General features: G+C 41.7%; 1 protein-coding gene across 2 annotated transcripts in view; it reads left to right on the top strand.

Annotated features, from left to right (window-relative positions):
* The window catches only part of GRM1 (glutamate metabotropic receptor 1), a 195,573-nt gene extending 179,450 nt beyond the window's left edge, over positions 1–16,123 (top strand). Inside the window, exon 8 of one of the 2 annotated variants that reach the window (XM_064446990.1) lies at positions 12,376–16,123. In XM_064446990.1, coding sequence (XP_064303060.1) covers positions 12,376–13,213 — 838 coding nt within the window. In that variant the 3' untranslated portion in view covers positions 13,214–16,123. Of the gene's footprint in view, positions 1–2,440; positions 3,157–12,375 lie in introns of those variants that run through there. The other variant, XM_064446991.1, reaches the window with a different exon arrangement.
* Positions 16,124–19,023: the final 2,900 nt, after the last annotated feature.

The raw sequence follows: 19,023 nt of genomic DNA on the forward strand, positions 1-19,023 counted from the left end.
TTAAAAACAGAAGGAAAAAAAGAGAGGTACAGAGATCTGGGCACTAATCTTGAATCAATCAGGGCTCTGCAGTATTAGCACACACTGCTAGTAACATAAAGCAAGCCTACAAGGATACTCTGAGTTGAATGCTTCAAAAGCATTTATTATTATTTACGCAGGTGACAATCATTTGATAAAAGAAACAAAATTCACTGAAGTAGAATCAACACATGCACTACATTTCCCATAACACTATATATCTAAATTTCACTATAAATCCAAATCCAAATTCTACTGAAGCATGAACCTTGAGATTTAGAGCGGATTTCTGTAATGTATATGCTGTATATTACCATATGGGGATCCCACTTGACCTTGACCAAAAGGCAGATCACTGCTTTGATGGAGCTTGGCAGCATTTTAACAACAGCCTCCCACAGAATGTAAACCTGGGGAGGCATTTCGGGGTTGCATACTCTATTATGTGTAATATCTGTGTTTGATTTTGGCTGAGGAACACGACTACAGCCACAGTAAGAAAAGAGTTCACTGTATTTTGAACATGTTAGGAAGCATTTTGTGCTGCCTGAGGAAGCAGGCTTCTTTTTCCCTTTCACATGGGAGGATTTCATAGCAAGACCTACAGAAACCCAGAGCATGGAGAGCAAAATGCTCTGAACTCGCTTTGGGGGCATATTTGATTAAGAAGAAATACAGGGGAGGAAAACAAGGGGTGCCACTAAGCCAGAAGTGACTGCAAACTGCAGTATCTGAGGGATGATAGCTGGTAAAGCCTTGACTCAGAAAGACCCAGGTCCCAAGCAGTGCTCTGAAACAAAAGTCTTCCACCTTTGCCAGGGTCCCTGAGCAAGGCTTTCTGTGCTCGTGTGCCTTCTATTGTGCATACAGCACTGCGCGTGTGTGAAATACATTTAGAACTGGATTTTTCTCTCCGATAATCAACTGCATGTTGCTACTTGTTTTGCAAAATTAGCTCCTGTGACTGAATAAACTACTAATTTCTGACTTTTAACCAAGCAAGCACAGAAAGTAGAAAGCTCTTGTTCTGTCAATAGATGAAGAAAACTGAAGGTCTGTAGAAATGTTGGATATTCTGTTTAATTGGGAGCTTATTAATCTCTGTAACTTTAATATAGTGTAGGAGACAGCATGGTAGCTAAGTTCCTAATTATGATTGCCTTTAATCTGTCAAATCTCAGAGATCTCATTACATCTGGTGAGGTCTTTAGTTATTCTAGAGACTTCGAATGCAGTAGGTTTACAAAATTGCTCAGCAGTATGTCTTATTTGTGTTTTATTCACAATAGTTCAGAAGTCATCTCAAGGCATCTACCTCTCCAAAATGGGTATGCATGCATTCTGTGTACATCATGCTGTGCTCCTGTGCTTTAGTATGTAGTGAGAAGAATGGCTTGTTTGGCTCACGAGCAGCTGTACTGAGTATGTAGTACATGCACATACCATCCATGAATCTGTTGTTCTGAGGTAAACAAAAGTCTGGCAAGCATGCATTATGATTGTCTGTCTGATGGGGAGAAATGCTGAATTTTTATTTGCATTTTATTTATTTGCAATACAATGACAACTTTTTTTTTGCAGAAATTCATTGATACATTCCATATGCAAAAATACTTGAGATTTTTGTCAAAGCACGCGCGCGTGTGTGTATATATTTTTATTGATGCTGGGGAAGACAAATGAGAGTTTGCACCTGCTTGATAAAGTAAGGGAGAGAAGAAAAAGGAAGTGGAAATCGTCTTGTATTAATGGCCAAACCTGCCATCTGCAATCCCTTTTGGACTTACCATTGTAGATAGGACATCTAGGAGACTCTTCATTTTGTGTCTACCTCAAGAAGGCCAACATTTCCATGAGAAAAAAGAAGCACACAGATGTGAAATCACATCTAGTGAAAGCTAGTGACTATTCAGCTAAAGCTAAAAAGTAAAAGAAAGGAAGCATTTAGAAAAGCAGGTTATGGGAGTAAGAGGCACAGAGAAAAAGCAGGGGCTGAGTATATATTAAAAACGCCACCACCAACAACTTCTGGTGATGCTTTTGCAAAAAAGTTGCGAAAGGCAGATACTCCTTTTTCATCATCTCACCCTGCGTTGAGAATACCAGGGGAGAAGTCCCATGGACAGCTAAAACACAGCAGCCTTTGCCATCTGGTATGTAACCGTGCATCAGGGGTCCACAGAGGAAGCAGGGAGAAACACCATGAGAACCTATTTTAAACAATACCATGCTGGAGCCAAGGAGAAACTGTGTGCAAGTCGAGGTGACTGGCCCGATGAGCACAAGGATTAAAAATGGGAAAGCCTGCAGTGACCCTTAGGCATAGGTCAGGGACAGGCACCCTATTGAGTGGTATAGCCACCATGTGTGCACATGTGTATAACCACTCACTGGGTGTCTTTTTCTTTTCAATCTTCAGGAAGAGGCAGCCAGAGTTCTCGCCCACCAGCCAGTGTCCGTCGGCACATGTGCAGCTTTGAAAAATCCCACACTGCAGTGAATGTGTAAGAGAAGCTGCATGACAAAGAGTGGTTCTACCCCTTGCTTTCTCTTTCTCATTGGTTTATCTTGTCTAATGATGGGACAAATGTGGTGCATGCCATTAAGGATGGGAAATTTGCTTGTGTCCCGTTTCACACAATGCCTTAATCTGATTGTCCAGATGTGATGAAGAGGACACTGAATAATTTTTTTGCAGCTTTTACTTTTTTTTAAGCCTTCAATTTTATTTGTAAATGCCTACAACCTTGCAAATACATCCTCTTTTTTGTACTAATTTTATCTTCTTTTTCCATTTAGCCAGTGCTTTTTTTCTTTTTTACAGTTTTGCATGGAGATGACATTATCCTGCGTGCTTTAAACAATAATCTAGTGGCTGTCTCACGGCAAGATACTTTTGCTGTGCACAGCACCTACTGTGATTGTTAGTGAACTGCTGCTGCAGAGCCAGCAGAGGGAACACAGAAAACACTGGTTTAGTGGGATTTGCAGAACAGGGAAATCATGAACAGGCACACGTAAATAAAACCAGCAGAATCTGGCCTAGGAATAAACACTTGCCCTAAAGTATCTTTAAACAACAGCAGAGAAATTTTTCCTATTAGAGTTTCTGAAAGATCTTCAGATTCTGCATATTCTCCCTTCCGAGAACAATAGCAAAGTTCAGCACTTCAGAAACAAGAAGTGCAAATACTGCCCTCTCTGAGCAAACACAAACCCGGTGAAGAAAACATGCTAGCTGTTGCAGAAAGAGAAAAGCCTTGCCTCATTTTTTCCAGGACAGATTTATGCTCGTTTCCATCTGATAAACTGCAGATGTGAAACAGTCCTGCTCCCTGCCCCAGGGAAGGTTGTGCAGTGACTAGCTGGAAATCTGCCTGTGATCCACTGACACAGCATTTTGAGCAGCACCGCTCTGTATGGCCAGAGATGCTGTTCAGCTCCTCTAACCAGCCACAGAGCATTCTAGCTCTGTATATGCCTCTGACAGTCTATGCTATTTGAGGACAGGTAGCAATTAAGTCAATTCAATCAAATCTTCTACAGATCAGAAGAAATACGTATGATGCATCATGTATTTGGAGCAGTAGTGATGGTTTTGCAGGGCCTGTACAGCAACCAGATTTGCCACCCTTAAATGCAAACTTTATAAAGCCAGTGTAAGGAGCCGCACAAACATATTGTTATTAGCTTCCAGTCCAAGAACAGTATGCCCTTCTTTTCTGACCTGGAGCAAGCGCTGCAGATTCCCAGGGCACAAATGGCCAATTGCCTGTCTGGAAAGACTGATGATGAAATGGGAGTCCAACACAGGTGTACCAGCAGGAGGCAAAGAAAGGCAAATGCAACAACAGATTATATTAAAAAAACAAAAGCATGGATACAAGCTGTAAAACTCCTGAGCACAGGGAAGGCTGAACCTCCTGCTTTTTGCATGACAATGCTTGGGGTTTTTTTTTCAGTTTGGAAAAAAAAATCCTCATCCACATGAACTCCTGAAAAACACCTCTGGTGGAACCCCAACCAGCCACTGGGACTTCAAATGCTTGTGGCAGCTGCACAGATAAGAAAGGCTTTAAAATGCAGTGGAGCTTTTCAGACCTGCTGAGCATGAAACTTGCTATTTTGGCTTCTCCTCCCACCCCAGCCCCTCAGGCTTCCCCCTCCCTCCTGTCAGTGCTGATGCTTTCAGCAGCCTAGCAGTGCTGCATTGAGGCCAGAGGAAGGGCATGTCCTCCATCAGTGACAGACTGCCTGAGCTCCCTGTGGCCACACAGCCCAGGCTAAGCAGTAGGCTTGTGTCCGTCATACCACCAGATGCCCATCACCACTGCCTGGCCTCCTGCCTGGGTCTCAGTCACCAGAACTGCGGCAGTTTGTGAGGCTGGATTTTCCTGAGGAAGCCCTGCTTTGCTACCCCAAGATGCTGTGGTTTCCCTTGCCTTCCAGTTACAAGCAAATAGATGGGAGGGACATGAAAATCCCTTGTGTTTTGATATACACAATACCTAGCATCAGTTATTCTGCTAATGTTGGTCTCCCTTTTCTGTGTGATCCTGGAGATGGCCAGAAATGCAGAATCATGAAAATACAGAATAATAAAAATTTATTATCATATTAAAAAACTCAGCAACATCAGCTTTGAGTTTCAGGGCTCTTTTCTTCTGAAGCTGCACGTTTGTTACCATGGAAACTTTCAGATACACCCAGAAAACCCACAGGCTTTACTAGCTGCTTTATCTACTACAGCATATTAAGGAGAGCTGTATATTACAAACAAGGGGCCTCATGACTACGCTTCCTGTGGCAACTGGGTTAAGTTTGCACTCAAAATGCTGGCATGTTAAGGGAAGTCTGATGGCTCTTCAAGCACTGTTTAAACGGTTGGGAGTTTATTTAATTCTCAAGTATACCAGAGAATCTGACAAGTTATAGTGGGAGAAATGCCTCACTGACTGCTACCTCTGCAAGGACTGCACACTTTTTGGCAGCAAATATCCAGAGCAACAGGCTTTTACTAGTTCATTAGGAATTTATTCCTGCTCTAATACAGCTATTGACTGGGAAATATTCTGGATTTTCAGTATAATTTTTCCCTTTTGTAACTTCATCTATAGCTCTCAGTTGTGCATCTATATGCTATGTGAAATACTTTCCAGCCTCAGTGCTAATGCCTTTCAGATGTTTGAAAGCAAACTGAATATATTCAGCTATTTTAGCTTTCTCTCACACACTCTCTTCTCTGTCCCCAGTGGGTTTGTTGTTGCTATTCTGTATACAGCTTCCAGTTTGTCAATATCTTTCTGGTAAAAAACGTGGTGCCTCAAATCATTTTCCACGAGAACCAGAGGACTACAGCAAGTGAGGACAAACCTCCAACTGTCTTAATTACTATTAAACTGCATTCATAGGAAAGACCTTCTGATCTCTGTATGATGGTGTGGTGATTTCGAGTGGGAAACACAGAATTCATGGACTATTTTTGTGGCTTTATTATATTCAAAAGTCTTTAATTAGTATTTCTTATTCAAGAGCAGCTCAAGATCTTTTTCAATGGTATTTCTTTTGATGCAATGTTTTTGAAGGTTGTTGATCTTCACAGCCTTCCAGGCCTACACACTATTTTGTCGTAGTTGCACCCACCTACACTCTTCCTAAATTAATTTCATTCTATCATTTTCTTCCTGTGTTCCTAAGCTTTCCAGGTCCCTTCGCTCGACTCACTGTAATTTTCAGTTTTCGGGTTCTGTTAGCTGTGCTCCTTTTTGAGCCTGTCTAAATAAATGCTTCAGATATTGTCATTGGTTGCACTGTCATATACATTTATTCAAATATGCAGCATGAGAGACATCTTCAGATAACACAGATGTGCTTTTCCATTGATATTAGAGAATCTATGATGAATTACACCTTGCTTTTTCTGTGCTTTAAAGTCCTTAAAAAAGTCCTTAAAAAAATTACAAGGCTGATACAGTAGGATATATTCATTCTGAATATTTGGTGGGGTTTACTTATTAATGACAACAAAATAAACAGGTACAAATTCTTTTCAGTAGTAAGAGCACTTTTTAATTTCACTTTGACTTGCAGGTTTCTGATCTTCAGTTCTTGAACACTGGAAGAATTTGCCTGCTATTTGGGACAGTGTCTTTATTATCCTGAACTTTGTATTATCTATTAGAACATGTTGTTTTCTCCAAGCAACTCGTTAGTAGCAATTTGATATTTTTTTCAGAATACTTAGTGAAGAGTTTGTGAGCTGCAACACTGCTCTGCACTTTTGAGGACACTTCCATAATGTCAAAGCCAACAGATCACAATCAGTTTGCATACTCTGCAAATATATTTCTCCAAATTACTTGTAGAAACTTATTTTTAATCAGTTTGTTATAACAAAACACACTGGTGAACCAAAAGTTCCTTCACTATTTATTAGATAGATGATTGAAATGTGACATATCTTCTATGTTTTAGACAAGACTAAAAATTACTACTAGTAACTCTAATTAGGAGTCTGCCCTTTATACACATTATCAGTGTAATATTCTCATACATTTGTTGAGTTAAGTAAGTAAGATCTGTGATACTGAAGTTGTAGGACTTCAACTACATTGAAGTATTTGCGGTGAGCATCTCTCTCACCCCCCGCACCCCAAATTTACAGTTGTATAAAAGTGCCTATGTACATATACAGACCCTGGGGGTCTGACGCCAACCTGGAGACCCTGTGGATGGGAACCTGGACAACGTCACAGCATATTTAGGCTAGACATAACTACTGTGTCTATGTTACAGTCGGTATAATATTAACATTTCAATTTTAAAAAGAAAAACAAAATCAGCAAAAAATCAGTTATTGATAGGGTCGATGTACATTAGAAAGCCTATGTGTAGCCCAGATCAAAGTAATGTTTAACTTCTGCAGCAGAATAACTAATGAAGGAAATAACTAGGTTACATTCAGTTGACATAAGCCAGTGGCAAGACGGAGGGTTGGAAAGGTGGCTCTGGGCTTGTGCTCACCCACAACAACCCTAAGTCTTATCAGGTTCTGCCACTGCGGGTCAGCCTGATGGCGTTATGTTTTCCTGCACTTTGTGTAGCAGTTTCCATCATACATTTAAAGCAGCCCTCTAATTTCATAGAACATTGTGTCCCATGCCCAAGGCAATTTTCTTCTAAAAAAAAAAAAGAGAGGGGAGTGACAAGGAAAAGTTAGTTCAGTAATTTCAATTTCCACAAACACCAGTGGGAGATTGAATTTTGCTCTAATTATACAGCACCACAGAAAGCATTGGAGTCCCACTGTGAGAACTGTTGTAAGGTCCTCTTATCACCGAGATAGAGATTACAGTGTAAATGGACTAATGCTGAAAATGGTTTGTGATTCTTTTTTTCTTTTAGGTGATAATAACTGATGTTTATCAGGCAAAAAAAACCTGAGCATACAGCAGATAGAGACTGTGGTGGATGACATATCTCTCACTCTCGGGTGAGCCACAGAGAGGTTAAACCTGGGTTAGTGAAAGAGATGAGTCCCTAGAAGCAATGCTCCAAAAATCAGGCGTGCAGGAACATGCTAACCAGAGTGGCTTGCTCTGCTAGTGAGCAACAGGGCTGACTGCTGCAGCTCTGAGAGGAGGGTCCTGTTTAGCACAGAGAAGTATCACTACCCTGGATTAAAACAAGTTCACTCAATCAAATTTCTTGCCCAGTGGCCTTACTGAAATGGAGACAATCATGGAAAAGGTCTTGGGGATACCAGTGAAGTACTTGCAAAGTACTGCATTGCAGGTATAAGCCTTAAATTTTGAGCTTGTTAGCTTGGGTCCTGGGAACAGGGAGGCCGCAGAGGGACAGAGCTATGCTCAGGCTCCTAACCACCCCTGATGTGATTGCAGGGTTGGAGAAAGGTTGGGGATGGCTAACTGCCTTCCTGTGGGCAGGGCAGAAATTCCCCTGCTGGCTTCCCTAGGAAATTGTTGTTTGGGCTGAGAAAGGTTTTGTCCAATGCATTGCTTTTGGATGGGGCCTTTTCCTTCACTCTGCCTCTGAAGGCTGGCCATATCTGTATAGGCGTGCAGGGACAGCCCTGTGCCTGCTGCTTTCTGGAGCACAGTTGCCAGGTGGCCGGTAACGGTGCCCCACTCTGTGAAGGTGGGAGCATCATTTGCTGACCAGGCAGTACCTGACACTATCCTTGTCTGGGTGCTGATAAGATAGTTCAGGGTTTGGTTTGCACCTAATTTTTGTTGATGGCCCCTTCTCAGGCTGCATTTAATGTTCATTCCTAAAATTTTAGCTTCATAGAAGGGACCACTAGGTTATCCCAGTGCTTCCTACTGGTTGTGACGTTTCAGTTAATATAGTGACTACAAGGAGGTAGGTTTGGCTAAAGCATCAGTCTGACAATGAAAGAAAGGGAACATATATCACTTGTCCTATAATCTTTCCTGGCCTGTGACTGGACTTGATTCTGGGGCAGTCCTAGTCACAAGCAGGAGGGGGATCTGGGGCAGCTAGAGATAATTAACAGTGAACAGTGAGCCATCTAGCAAGATGTAGGCATGTCCTCAGGTGAGAAATGGCTTGGCAGGGTTATTTTGGACCACAATATCAGATCTGGGTACATCAGTTCTCTTAAAGACTTTCTGCAAGTAACTATTAAGTTTCAAAGTCGTTTTCCAGAATCATCAGCTTAAAGTATCTCAAAATGATTGCTCCAGAGTCATGCAGAGAGTGTGTTGTAAAGATCAATGTATGTATTAAAAACAACATTTTGAACTACCAAAAATAGCAACAGATCTGCTCATGGAACTGATAAAAATTCACACAAGAAAGATACTTATGTCTGTTCCCCCAAAATACAAAAAACCTACACTAAGCTGTGGTGAAAACTGAGAAACGGCAGCTACATTCGATTTATGTCCTCGCCTATAAAGCAAAAGCAAGCCCATCTTATGTGTTGATAGGATATCCAAAACCTGTCCTAACATTTAGGCTAGATGCAAGGACTTGAAGAAATAGTACTTGGAGTGTTATACTGGGTATACACAACTACAAACCTCAAGATGCCTTGAGACTCCAAGAAGTTCACTTCTAGGCAGTAAGTGTGAAGTCTAAATTCTATGGGAAATTATGTAAAGGAACGAGGAAGTTAGGAAAGGCGAATAAATACATGATGGACATGAAATGGGTAATGGTCCTATTGATAAAAGCAAGAAAACACCAGCTGGTCCCACCCTCATCACTGTGTAATGGAACACCATGTTTTCAGTACCCCAGCTGTGACCTGGCTTGCTGCCCTCTCCTGTCTTCTTGTGGAAAAATCATCCTTTCTCCCGTTATACCAGGTGGATTATTTTGATCTTTACCTTCTCCCATGGATGCTTCCTTCATAAAAGAAGGTGACAGTCACTTAGTGAATGGTGACCATACATCCCACATACAGTCAGGATTGTCATCATTGCTTTGCACAAGTGAGTTGACTCCTACCTCACCAAGACCTAGTTCGGGTCTGAGCTTTTCCAGCCCAGTCTTCACTTTTTGTCTAAATGTTGATTAATACCATTCAGGATGGCTGGTCTTTGTTCCAGGATAACAAGTGTTTTTCTTGCATATTAATTGTTAATTGTGCCTGAACATGTCGATCTTGGCATGACTGCCTACCAGCTGTCCAGCAAGACAGAGCCCAGGTATTTCTATGACAGTCTTGTGACTCCATCCCAAACATGACTCACTAACAGGCTAACGGTGCACAGACACAGTGAAGAAAGAGTTGGAAGGAGAGACTGAGGAGAACAGTAACAGAAGAGAGATTTCCCAGTGGAAATCACCTGATTGACCCCACAGAGAGCCACTGTGGCTCTGAAGCTATTTGTTACAAGGCCATTGGAGTCATGAGCAGTAAGGCTGGGCAAGCAGAGCAAGGCACTTTGGAGGCACCAGATTTCCCCATAGAGCAAGCTGGTAACAGACAAATCCTGATTAAGTGGTTTGTTCACGTTTGAGTATTGCATTCCAGCACAGCTTGATTTAAGTATGGCCATTGACTTGGGCTCGATTAAGTACATTAAGGAGAGTGCTACAGATGAAAGAAGTCAGAAGAACAGAACTCGAGAGTGAGGGGGAGGAAAATGAACTGAATAGGAGGAAGATCTGAAGACAGAGGTAGAGAGTTCCTTAAAATAGTAGTGCTTGCCTTTGATGTAAAATACAAAATCTTGGGAACAAAATGAGATAGAGACTAAACAGATGGTGTGAGGAGGGATTCAAAACTGAGATGACGCACCAGAGTTAGACATGAAGACGTAAATGATGCAGAAGTGGACTTAGCATAAAAGACAGCAGATAATCATCATGGTTTGTTTTTGGGTTTGTTGTTGTTGTTTTTTTTTTTTCAGGAAAGCCCTTTACAGTACTTGAAAGCTATAGCATCAGCAAAATACAATATGAGAGTGCTTGACTTATTTTCCTTGTTTTGAAGCCTAAGTAGACAAAATGTGTTTCTGTGTGAAGAGTTTGTAGATCTTGGTATATTAAAATATTACTTTAAAAATCTTTCACACCCAACAGTTACATTTATTTTTTTATCTCTATAGCACTTCAAAAAAAGTCATACCACAGCTCATTTTGATCAAAACAGGAATGTCTCCCAACCTTCATTCTTATCTTTTCATTGATCACTATAATATAGAGGTTTCATTCTTCACCTGGGAACTTGGCTTTTTCCCCCCCTCTAGGTTAAAGCTCTAAATCCAAACAGCTTCAGGTTCTACCAACTACATGCTTTGGGGAGTTATGAATTTTTTATATTGACCTGTTCTTGTGAGCTGGTTCCCACAGAGGTGGTGAGTCACAGGTCCAGTGTTTGGAGTCTGGAGTTGGAGATGAATTTCCCAGCTTGGATCCATCTCAAATTCTTTTTTTTCTCCAGGAATATTTACTGCTCAGCAGAAAAGTACCACATTGTCATGTACATTTCTTTTTCATTTTGCCAGATTTACATTATATGTCCTGTACCAGTTTCTTCCAGCTATCACAAAGTCAGTCAACATTTTTTTTTTTATTCAACTGGTAATTATGTACTCCCTGAAAAAGAGAAGCACAGGAGTCTGAGTAAGGAAAAGCAAAATACTCAGAACAATATTGCAGGCTGTATGTAAGGGAAGCAATCTCCCCTGGTGTGTGCCATAGCAGGAGGCAACACTGCTGTGCCAGCCTCCCACCCAGATTGCCTCCCACCTGCACTGCAATCACAGGGCCTGAAATTTAATCCTTTGTTTACTTCTTCCCCCTGAGAGATGAAACCCTGAAATAAGGCTGCTTCGCATAAATCATCTCAGAATTTATCTCCGGTCTCTGGTTTCCGCCCAGGTGATGTATATCATAATTTGTAAATGATCTCTACCACCTGACCTGCAATTAAACAATTGCTTGGTCCTCTTAAGCACTGTTCATCTCCCTGTCCCACCAGCTGCTAATGAGATATCACTCTGCTTTGAGTGCTGCTCCCTGCAAAGGTATGGGGAAATGCAAGAAAACCCACTACAATTCCTTAAGAACAGACCTGACCCTCAGGTTCTCACTCAGCCAAACACCCCAGCGTTTTGATGGGATCCAACCCGCATGCTGGAGGGTTTGTCTCGCCATGATCATGTAGCTGCCTGTTCCTCCACCCACACAAACCAACTGCTTTCAATCCCAGCATTTTATCCTGGTTTGTAAATAATAGTTGCTCGGGAAGAAGCATGTTTGCCTCCTACCTGATGGAGGCCCTGTGGGTCCTTCATTTCTGTAATAGCTAATCTGTTCCTAAGTGAAAAGGGGTGGGGGGGAAGGAAATAAAAAGGAAAGGGGGGGTTAGTAACAATTCTTTTCTACCCAGCATGCTAAAGGCTAATGCTGTGGGTTGTTTTTCTTCCAGCAGTTTGGAAATATTTCCTATAAGCTATAAATCAGGCTTAATTAAAGCTCTTCCTGTGACTTTCTTCCCCTTTTTCTCTTCCCCCTGCAAGGTGGGGTGAGCAAACCTAGGTACAAAATGGCATAGCTAGAGTCCTCAAAACACCACCAGCCCTCCCAGAGCTCTTCCCGTGGGCTAAGCTTTCCAGGGTGGCTGTGGGGTGGGCAACCAGCAGGGTGTAATTGCTTTCAGATGAAAACTGCAGTAATTGCTGCTGTTAAAAGACACTGTTGTCTCCTTCTGTAATATTTCTGGGAGGAGACAAAGAACTGGAGGGGGGAGGCTTATTAATGAGGCAAAGCAATCAGTATTTTTGTAGGCTTGTTTGTTATACTGCCTGTGTCTGCGTAATGTAAATGCAAATAAACCCATCTTTATTTTATTCATAGTTCTAATGGAAAGTCTGTGTCATGGTCTGAACCAGGTGGAAGACAACCTCCCAAAGGGGAACACATGTGGCACAGACTCTCAGTGCATGTGAAAAGCCAGGAGACAGGGTGCAATCAGACAGCGGTGATCAAACCCCTCACTAAAAGCTACCACGGCCAAAGCAAGAGCCTGACCTTTACTGACATCAGTAGTAAGACTCTGCACAATGTGGTGGAGGAAGAAGATAGAGAGCCCGTTCGCTTCAACCAGCCCAGCAGCCCCTCCATGGTGGTGCACAGGCGGGTGGCAACGACTCCCCCACTGCAGGCCACAGTGGAAGAGACCCACCTCTTCTTGCCTGAGCAGCCCCCCAAGACCCTGCCCCTGCAGCCACGGTCTCTCATGGACCAGCTGCAAGGAGTGGTCAACAAGTTTGCCACCGGCATCCCTGACTTCAACTCTGTCCTCCCCACGCCTGGCTCGGGGAACGGCGTGCGGCCCCCCTACCAGTCCCCCTCGCTGCAGCAGCCGCCTCTGCCGCCTCTCCAGGTGGCTGCCTTCAGCGAGGAGCCCCTGTCTCCCCCATCTGAGGAAGCGGAGAGTGAGAAGATCAAACTTATTCAGGGATATGTCTATGAGAAGAACACAGAGGAGGAGGATGAGGAGCCGGCGACCAGCAAACTGACTCTGGAAGACTCTCCGGCACTGACGCCTCCATCCCCTTTCCGGGATTCGGTGGCTTCGGGCAGCTCCGTGCCCAGCTCACCCGTCTCGGAGTCAGTGCTCTGCACCCCTCCAGATGTGACCTATGCCTCTGTCATCCTGAGGGATTATAAGCAAAGCTCGTCCACCCTGTAGACGCTGCAAGAGACAAGATGAGAAGGACCTTGGCAGCTGCCCACTAGGAAGTCCTGGGGAGACAAGTCTCCCAGGGCTGGGGGAAGAGAAATCAGAGAACAAAGTAACATATGACAGGGCAAAAACTTAATCCTGCACTTAAATAAACAAAAGGAAAGAAAAAGAAAAAAAAATCCATTCTGAGGGCTCAAAATTCTGTAGCTGTTAAAAATAAAAATATCGTACTTTGAGAAAACGATAGGAAACTGTAACAAAGCACAAACCCAAGAGACAACTTCTATAGCAAAAAAAAAAAAAAAAAAACCACAAAGAAAAAAATATTCACACTTAGTCACACCCTCTCTTGGCAATGCTTGAAAAGGACTCTGGGAAGTGTGACCTGGAGGAGTCATTAGCACATCTCATGACTGCTGTCTGCTACAGAATCAACACACCCAGGAGCTGGAAGGGCGGAGTGCGGTGAGGAGGAACGAAGCTACTTGTATACGAGACATACGTGCATAGATATTTTTTCCTGGTTTCTATAGGTGGTATAACTGCGTAATGTGTTTGGGGGAGAGGAGCTGAGATAATGTGAAAGCACATGGCTCTTACTGACTTTTGTCTGAACAATTTGTTCTTCACACTAGGCTGCTTTTTGGGGGATCTGGGCTTTTTTTAACACTGATTGTGAACAGAGCGAGAAATATGATCAAGGCTCAAAAGGTTTCTGAAGAAAGCCCTTGCTGTAGTACTTGTAATATGATAAGGACTTAGAAAAACTGCCCTTTTGTATAAGATTGCAAACCATGTGGCTAAACTGTTACACAACATTTCCTGTAGCAGAACAATATTTATTGACTAACTTTTCATAATGCAACATATTTGCCATCTGAGTACATCACTCCTTTGTGTTTCTTTGGAATCAAATACATTGGAAAATAGCTGTATTCTTAGAGCAACAACTATTACTCTGAAAGAAAGGCAATCCCTTGCTGGGGGTTAGAGAATCAGTCTCAAAGCAAGAGAGTGAGCGTACGTTTGTGTTTCTGTATGCGTGTGTATGGTATGTGTGAAGCGTAATGTCCAAGAACTACCACTGGAAGATTGTCGTATATACTATGAATATTTTTATGTTTAAATCATGTTTTATATCGCATTGTTACAAATATTCAATAGATCCTTGAAGGTTTGTATGCTGTGCTAACACATTTTTTTTTCATATACAAGCTGAGACAGTGGTTACCCTTATAATAGGGTGCTTTATTTTGCAGATATTTTATGAAGTAGGCATACGGTACCAATAACCGGTGCATTGATAACTTGTTGTTTTACATTTGCAGCAACTGTGGTTAACAGAAAAAAGAAAACACAAAAAGAAAAAAGTCTGTTTTAGAAATCTTGCACATGCCAGTATAAAGGTGGGACAGGAAAAGTAATTAAACTGTTTTGTTGCTTCAGATAATTCAAAATAAAATCATGTCCAGACAGGAAATTTCATCAGTGCTTAATATGTGCATAAACTCCCAGGGTTTGTTATAAACTGGTCTTTTAGTCTCTTTAGGATGTTTATTTGTGTGTTCTTTCCACACGCTTTCACTTCTTCTATTTAATATACAACCTTGTATCCTTAAGGTCACTCCTAGGCAGCTGCTGTTCTGTCATTTGTTCCTCCTCCTCTCTCCTTCATGTGTTTCCTAGAGATGGGGCTAGTCCAAAGCTCCCTAATGGCTGCCATGTTCAAAATCCAGGTTTAATTGCTGTGGCTTGAACTTAATTATACGTATTATTACCCTATTTCTAATCGTGCATATTATACATATACAGTACAGGATTTTAGCTGCCATGAACTTTGATTGTGCTGTTGAATTGAGCTGAGGATTTGTCCCACAGTTCTACACTTTATTTCCAAAGATCTTTTTAAGGAATCTCTTCGTGCTAATATAGCTGTAAAATCTGGTTTTAGCCTTGTTTCTTGTGAATATTCTATCAGGTTTTTTTCCAAATTCAGCATAATTCTACAGTTTTTCTTTCTTTTCACTTGAATTTTAGGAAGTCCTGCTGCTAGTCATCAATTCTTCTCTGAAGATCCAAATCTCATTGCTTTGATCTAATTATATAGTAGTGGTATTGGAAGGTTTGACTGGTGCTGAAAATCAGATAGAGCCTTTTTTCCTCACCCTCCTTTCACGATGTTTCCTCCTTTCAATATGACTAGTGGCCAGCTGCTGTCATTGTCCTGATGTGGAAAGCACAAAATGACTTTGCCCAAAGACACTGTTATGTCTTTGTCAGTAGATTGATGCCTCTATAATAAACTAAAGACACCTGAGGGTCAGTTGGTTGATTTTTGTCTGCTTGGGGCTTTTAAGGGGATATTTTTTCTTGTTTCTTTTTTTTTAATGCTGATTACTCATTAAAGCAATGAGAAAAATGCCATGGTTTTTTGCTGGTCACCACACTGGCAATGAATTTTATCTTCTTATAATCTTAGTATAAGATTTGTAGTGCTGTTTCCAAAAACATGCGTTGTCGGTAACACAGAGCTAGCTAGTACTAGGAAACAGGTCTTTGAAGAGATGAGATAGATAAGAAACAGAAACATAACAGATTTGTGTAGATGGGGAACTGGCAATGTGGCAAGGTACTATATTGTTTTCAGATCTGTCTGTTTTGCACATATTAAGCACTGATTTTATTACTGCAATGTAATTATATCATGAGTAGGAGTTTTCTCGAAATTCAGTATATTAGCTTTTAGTTTGTAATTGTTAAAACTGGAAACATACACATACGTAAATATACCTAAAAAGCAAGAACTCACCTTGTGTATGTAATTGTATGAGCTATGAAGCTTCCTGTAAAAGTTCGTTCTTTTGGTTTGTCAAATGCTTGATGAAAACTGCCTTTTTGTCAAAATGATCTTGAAAATGCTGTAAAATAAATATTTTCTATTTATTATTTAAAAATTGAACGCCAAGATTGTTAATTTTTGCTCCCTAAGTAAAAAAGAGCCATGCCTAGTAATTAATTGTTCCAGGGCTTTTCAGCATCATGTGTGAGAGATGGTGGGATGCTCAAATGGAGGTAGGTATTGACTAGATTGTGGCATGCAGGTGAGATCTTGAGGAGTTGGAGTATTTTTGTTTAGAAAATGAACCCCAGATTTTTGGCTTCCTAATGAAAATCAGGACCACCATAGGTATGCATTTGGGCTGGCGTGTTGTAGAAAAGAATCCAATAGGAAATGACAAGAAATTTTGCTTCCCAAGGACATGGGGAAACACCAGCACTTCACTAGAAATACTCCATGTGTTTGCCTCTGTGAGATGTCAGCTTCTCACATTAGGGAAACTCAAATACGCTTTCTTGACAGCTATAGGAGAAAGGCATCGATCCCAGGCATCTTGTGCCTCCTTCCTTTACTGTCTCTGTATAGAGCAAAGTACTGGGACTCTTGACTCCTGCTCTGCAACTCACACACACTGTGGCTTTTTGGTGACTCCTGAACTTCTGCGTGCCTCAGCTATGGGGTCTGTAAGACAGGAGTATAAATGTTTTTTTCTGGGGCTCTGCTGAGCTTTTCAGACTCAAGAGGTGCTAAACATAGAAAATTTAGCTCTTTTTCTCTTTACACTTGTGAATGGGCTTGTTTCTAGTGGCTCCTTGGTTTGGATCTGGCCTTGCAAGAGCCCCCATCTGAGGAATCCGTCCACCTACAACTACTGCCCTGCTGGAGTACAGAGAAGGACATTACATTGAGAGGTAAGTGCTGAAGGTTTGGTCTCTTTGCTGGTAGAGGTTTTTCCCTTTTTTTAAACTTTTTTCTTTTTCAATTAAAGTCTGGGCGATCTGTGTCTTAGCAAATGTTCTGCTGATCAAGTGGGCTCAATTACAAAAACATCGTCAGGCAACACAGCAGTTACTCTGTTCCAGAGCACCCAGTGCAGCGCTGCTGCCAGCACCATTCTTGCAGCCAGTTACTGTTTGTGGGACCCAGCCTGCAGCATCTGATCCGGAGCCCGCTGCACATGTCAGCAGTCACATGTGGTGTTTGGGGATACATTGTACAATGAACATGGGAATAAATATGATGGTAACATCTGACAATCGGATAAGAAATTTTATAACAATTGTTATCTGGTGTCTAACTAGCTACACATATGCTGCGCAAATGAATTAATTTCAAATTGCAGTATTCACATAGGAGGTTAGTACTAATTGTTTTATGCATGACTTTCCAAACAGCCTGACTAGCATAACGAGCTCAGCAAGTCTTACTTTCCTTTTGACGTAATTTCAGTTTTTGTATTGTTGTGCTTTGAGCTTCCAGCATGGATGAGGATCATTTCAGTTTAAGTAATTCTAGACCACATAAATATTTCAGTTCATATTATTTTTCTTTTTTAAAAAAAAAAAAAAATTCACTCTTAAACATACAACAATATGAACATTACCAGAAAGAGCAGATTGGGCAAAATCTATATAAACAGACTCCAGTAGATATGGGCAAACAACAGTTGGTGGAAGTGCTAAAGGAAAATATGTAGAAGGCCAGATGCTCCAGCCTTTTAAAGCCATTTTATTAGTCTCTATATTTCCAGAGCAGTTCTTAATGTGCTTTAGTGTGACAAAGGAAAAGACTACTCTGGTGCTGCAGAGTCTTTTTAGAGTCCTTTGGCCCCAGCCCCAAGGGCAGATAATGTGACAGGTGGAAAGGGAGTGGAGTTATATGCCTTCAGCTGCATTTCTCTTTATCTAACCTAAGAAAAGGCGGAACAAAATCCAAAGCTGAGGAGACACAAGTATGAAAGCTTTACATTAGAAATAAGCAAATCTGAATTGTCAATATAATTGAATACTGCAGCAAATGGTTGGGAAATTTACGCGAATTATCTTTAAGTCTTCAAACCAGTGGAGAATTCACAGGGTAGAATTCTTAGGCTTCTGCTATACAGAGGGTCAGATTAAATGACCATAATATTCACAAGCTGCCAAAAAAGCCTATCTAAAATAGCTTTATACTGAGCAAATGAATGACTAGTCCAGGACCACAGAGCAGCAAAGCAGCTTAACATACTTGAGCTTTAGTCTCCAGCCACCAGCCAAGGACAGAGTCTTGGCGTCTCCACCAGCCCAGTCTGTGCCTACCCACTCAAGTTCTGCTCAGTCTCTGGACCTAGTCTAGTGTGTCACATACACTTTGCAAGGAATAAGCAGTTACCAGAAGCAAAAGGCAATGGAAACTGGGCCCCTGGAATTGCATTTATGACTCTTTAGGGAAGAACAGAGAAGCAGGTTGCTAATAGCTCTTCTGCTCCCTTGTAAGAAACATTTTTAACAGCCACTCAGACCTTGTGTAGGAATTTTGCAGATTGTACTGTTGTGGTGGTTTTTTTCCTAAATAAATGAGTCACTATACACTTGGCAAGTACCTGCCTGCAAATCACTGGGAAGGAGAAGCAGACTCTATAGAAGAGAGCAGGCTCTATAGAGAATATCAAGGCCTGTTTCTCTCCGTGTAAGATTTCCAACAGGAATTTAGCAAAAAGGGAGATAAGGAATGCCATGCAGCCAAGAACATGGTACTACCATAAGGCCCATATCTGGACCTGGGCCCCCTTGTTAGTGAGCCCTGCAAGCTCCCAGAGGTGGCAGATGAGAGCAGCAGTGACTGGTTGCCATTTTCAGTGCTACAGGTAAATCCCATCCAACTCAAAAAACAAGCAAGGTGTTCTTTGCCTTGCTAATTCAACTTCCAGTTCTCAGTAAATCACACAAAAGAAAACTGCTTCCCACCTGAGAGCACAGGTCACTGTTTGGTACCAAGA

This window comes from Phalacrocorax carbo, chromosome 3, assembly GCF_963921805.1.
Source record: "Phalacrocorax carbo chromosome 3, bPhaCar2.1, whole genome shotgun sequence".
NCBI lineage: Eukaryota > Metazoa > Chordata > Aves > Suliformes > Phalacrocoracidae > Phalacrocorax > Phalacrocorax carbo.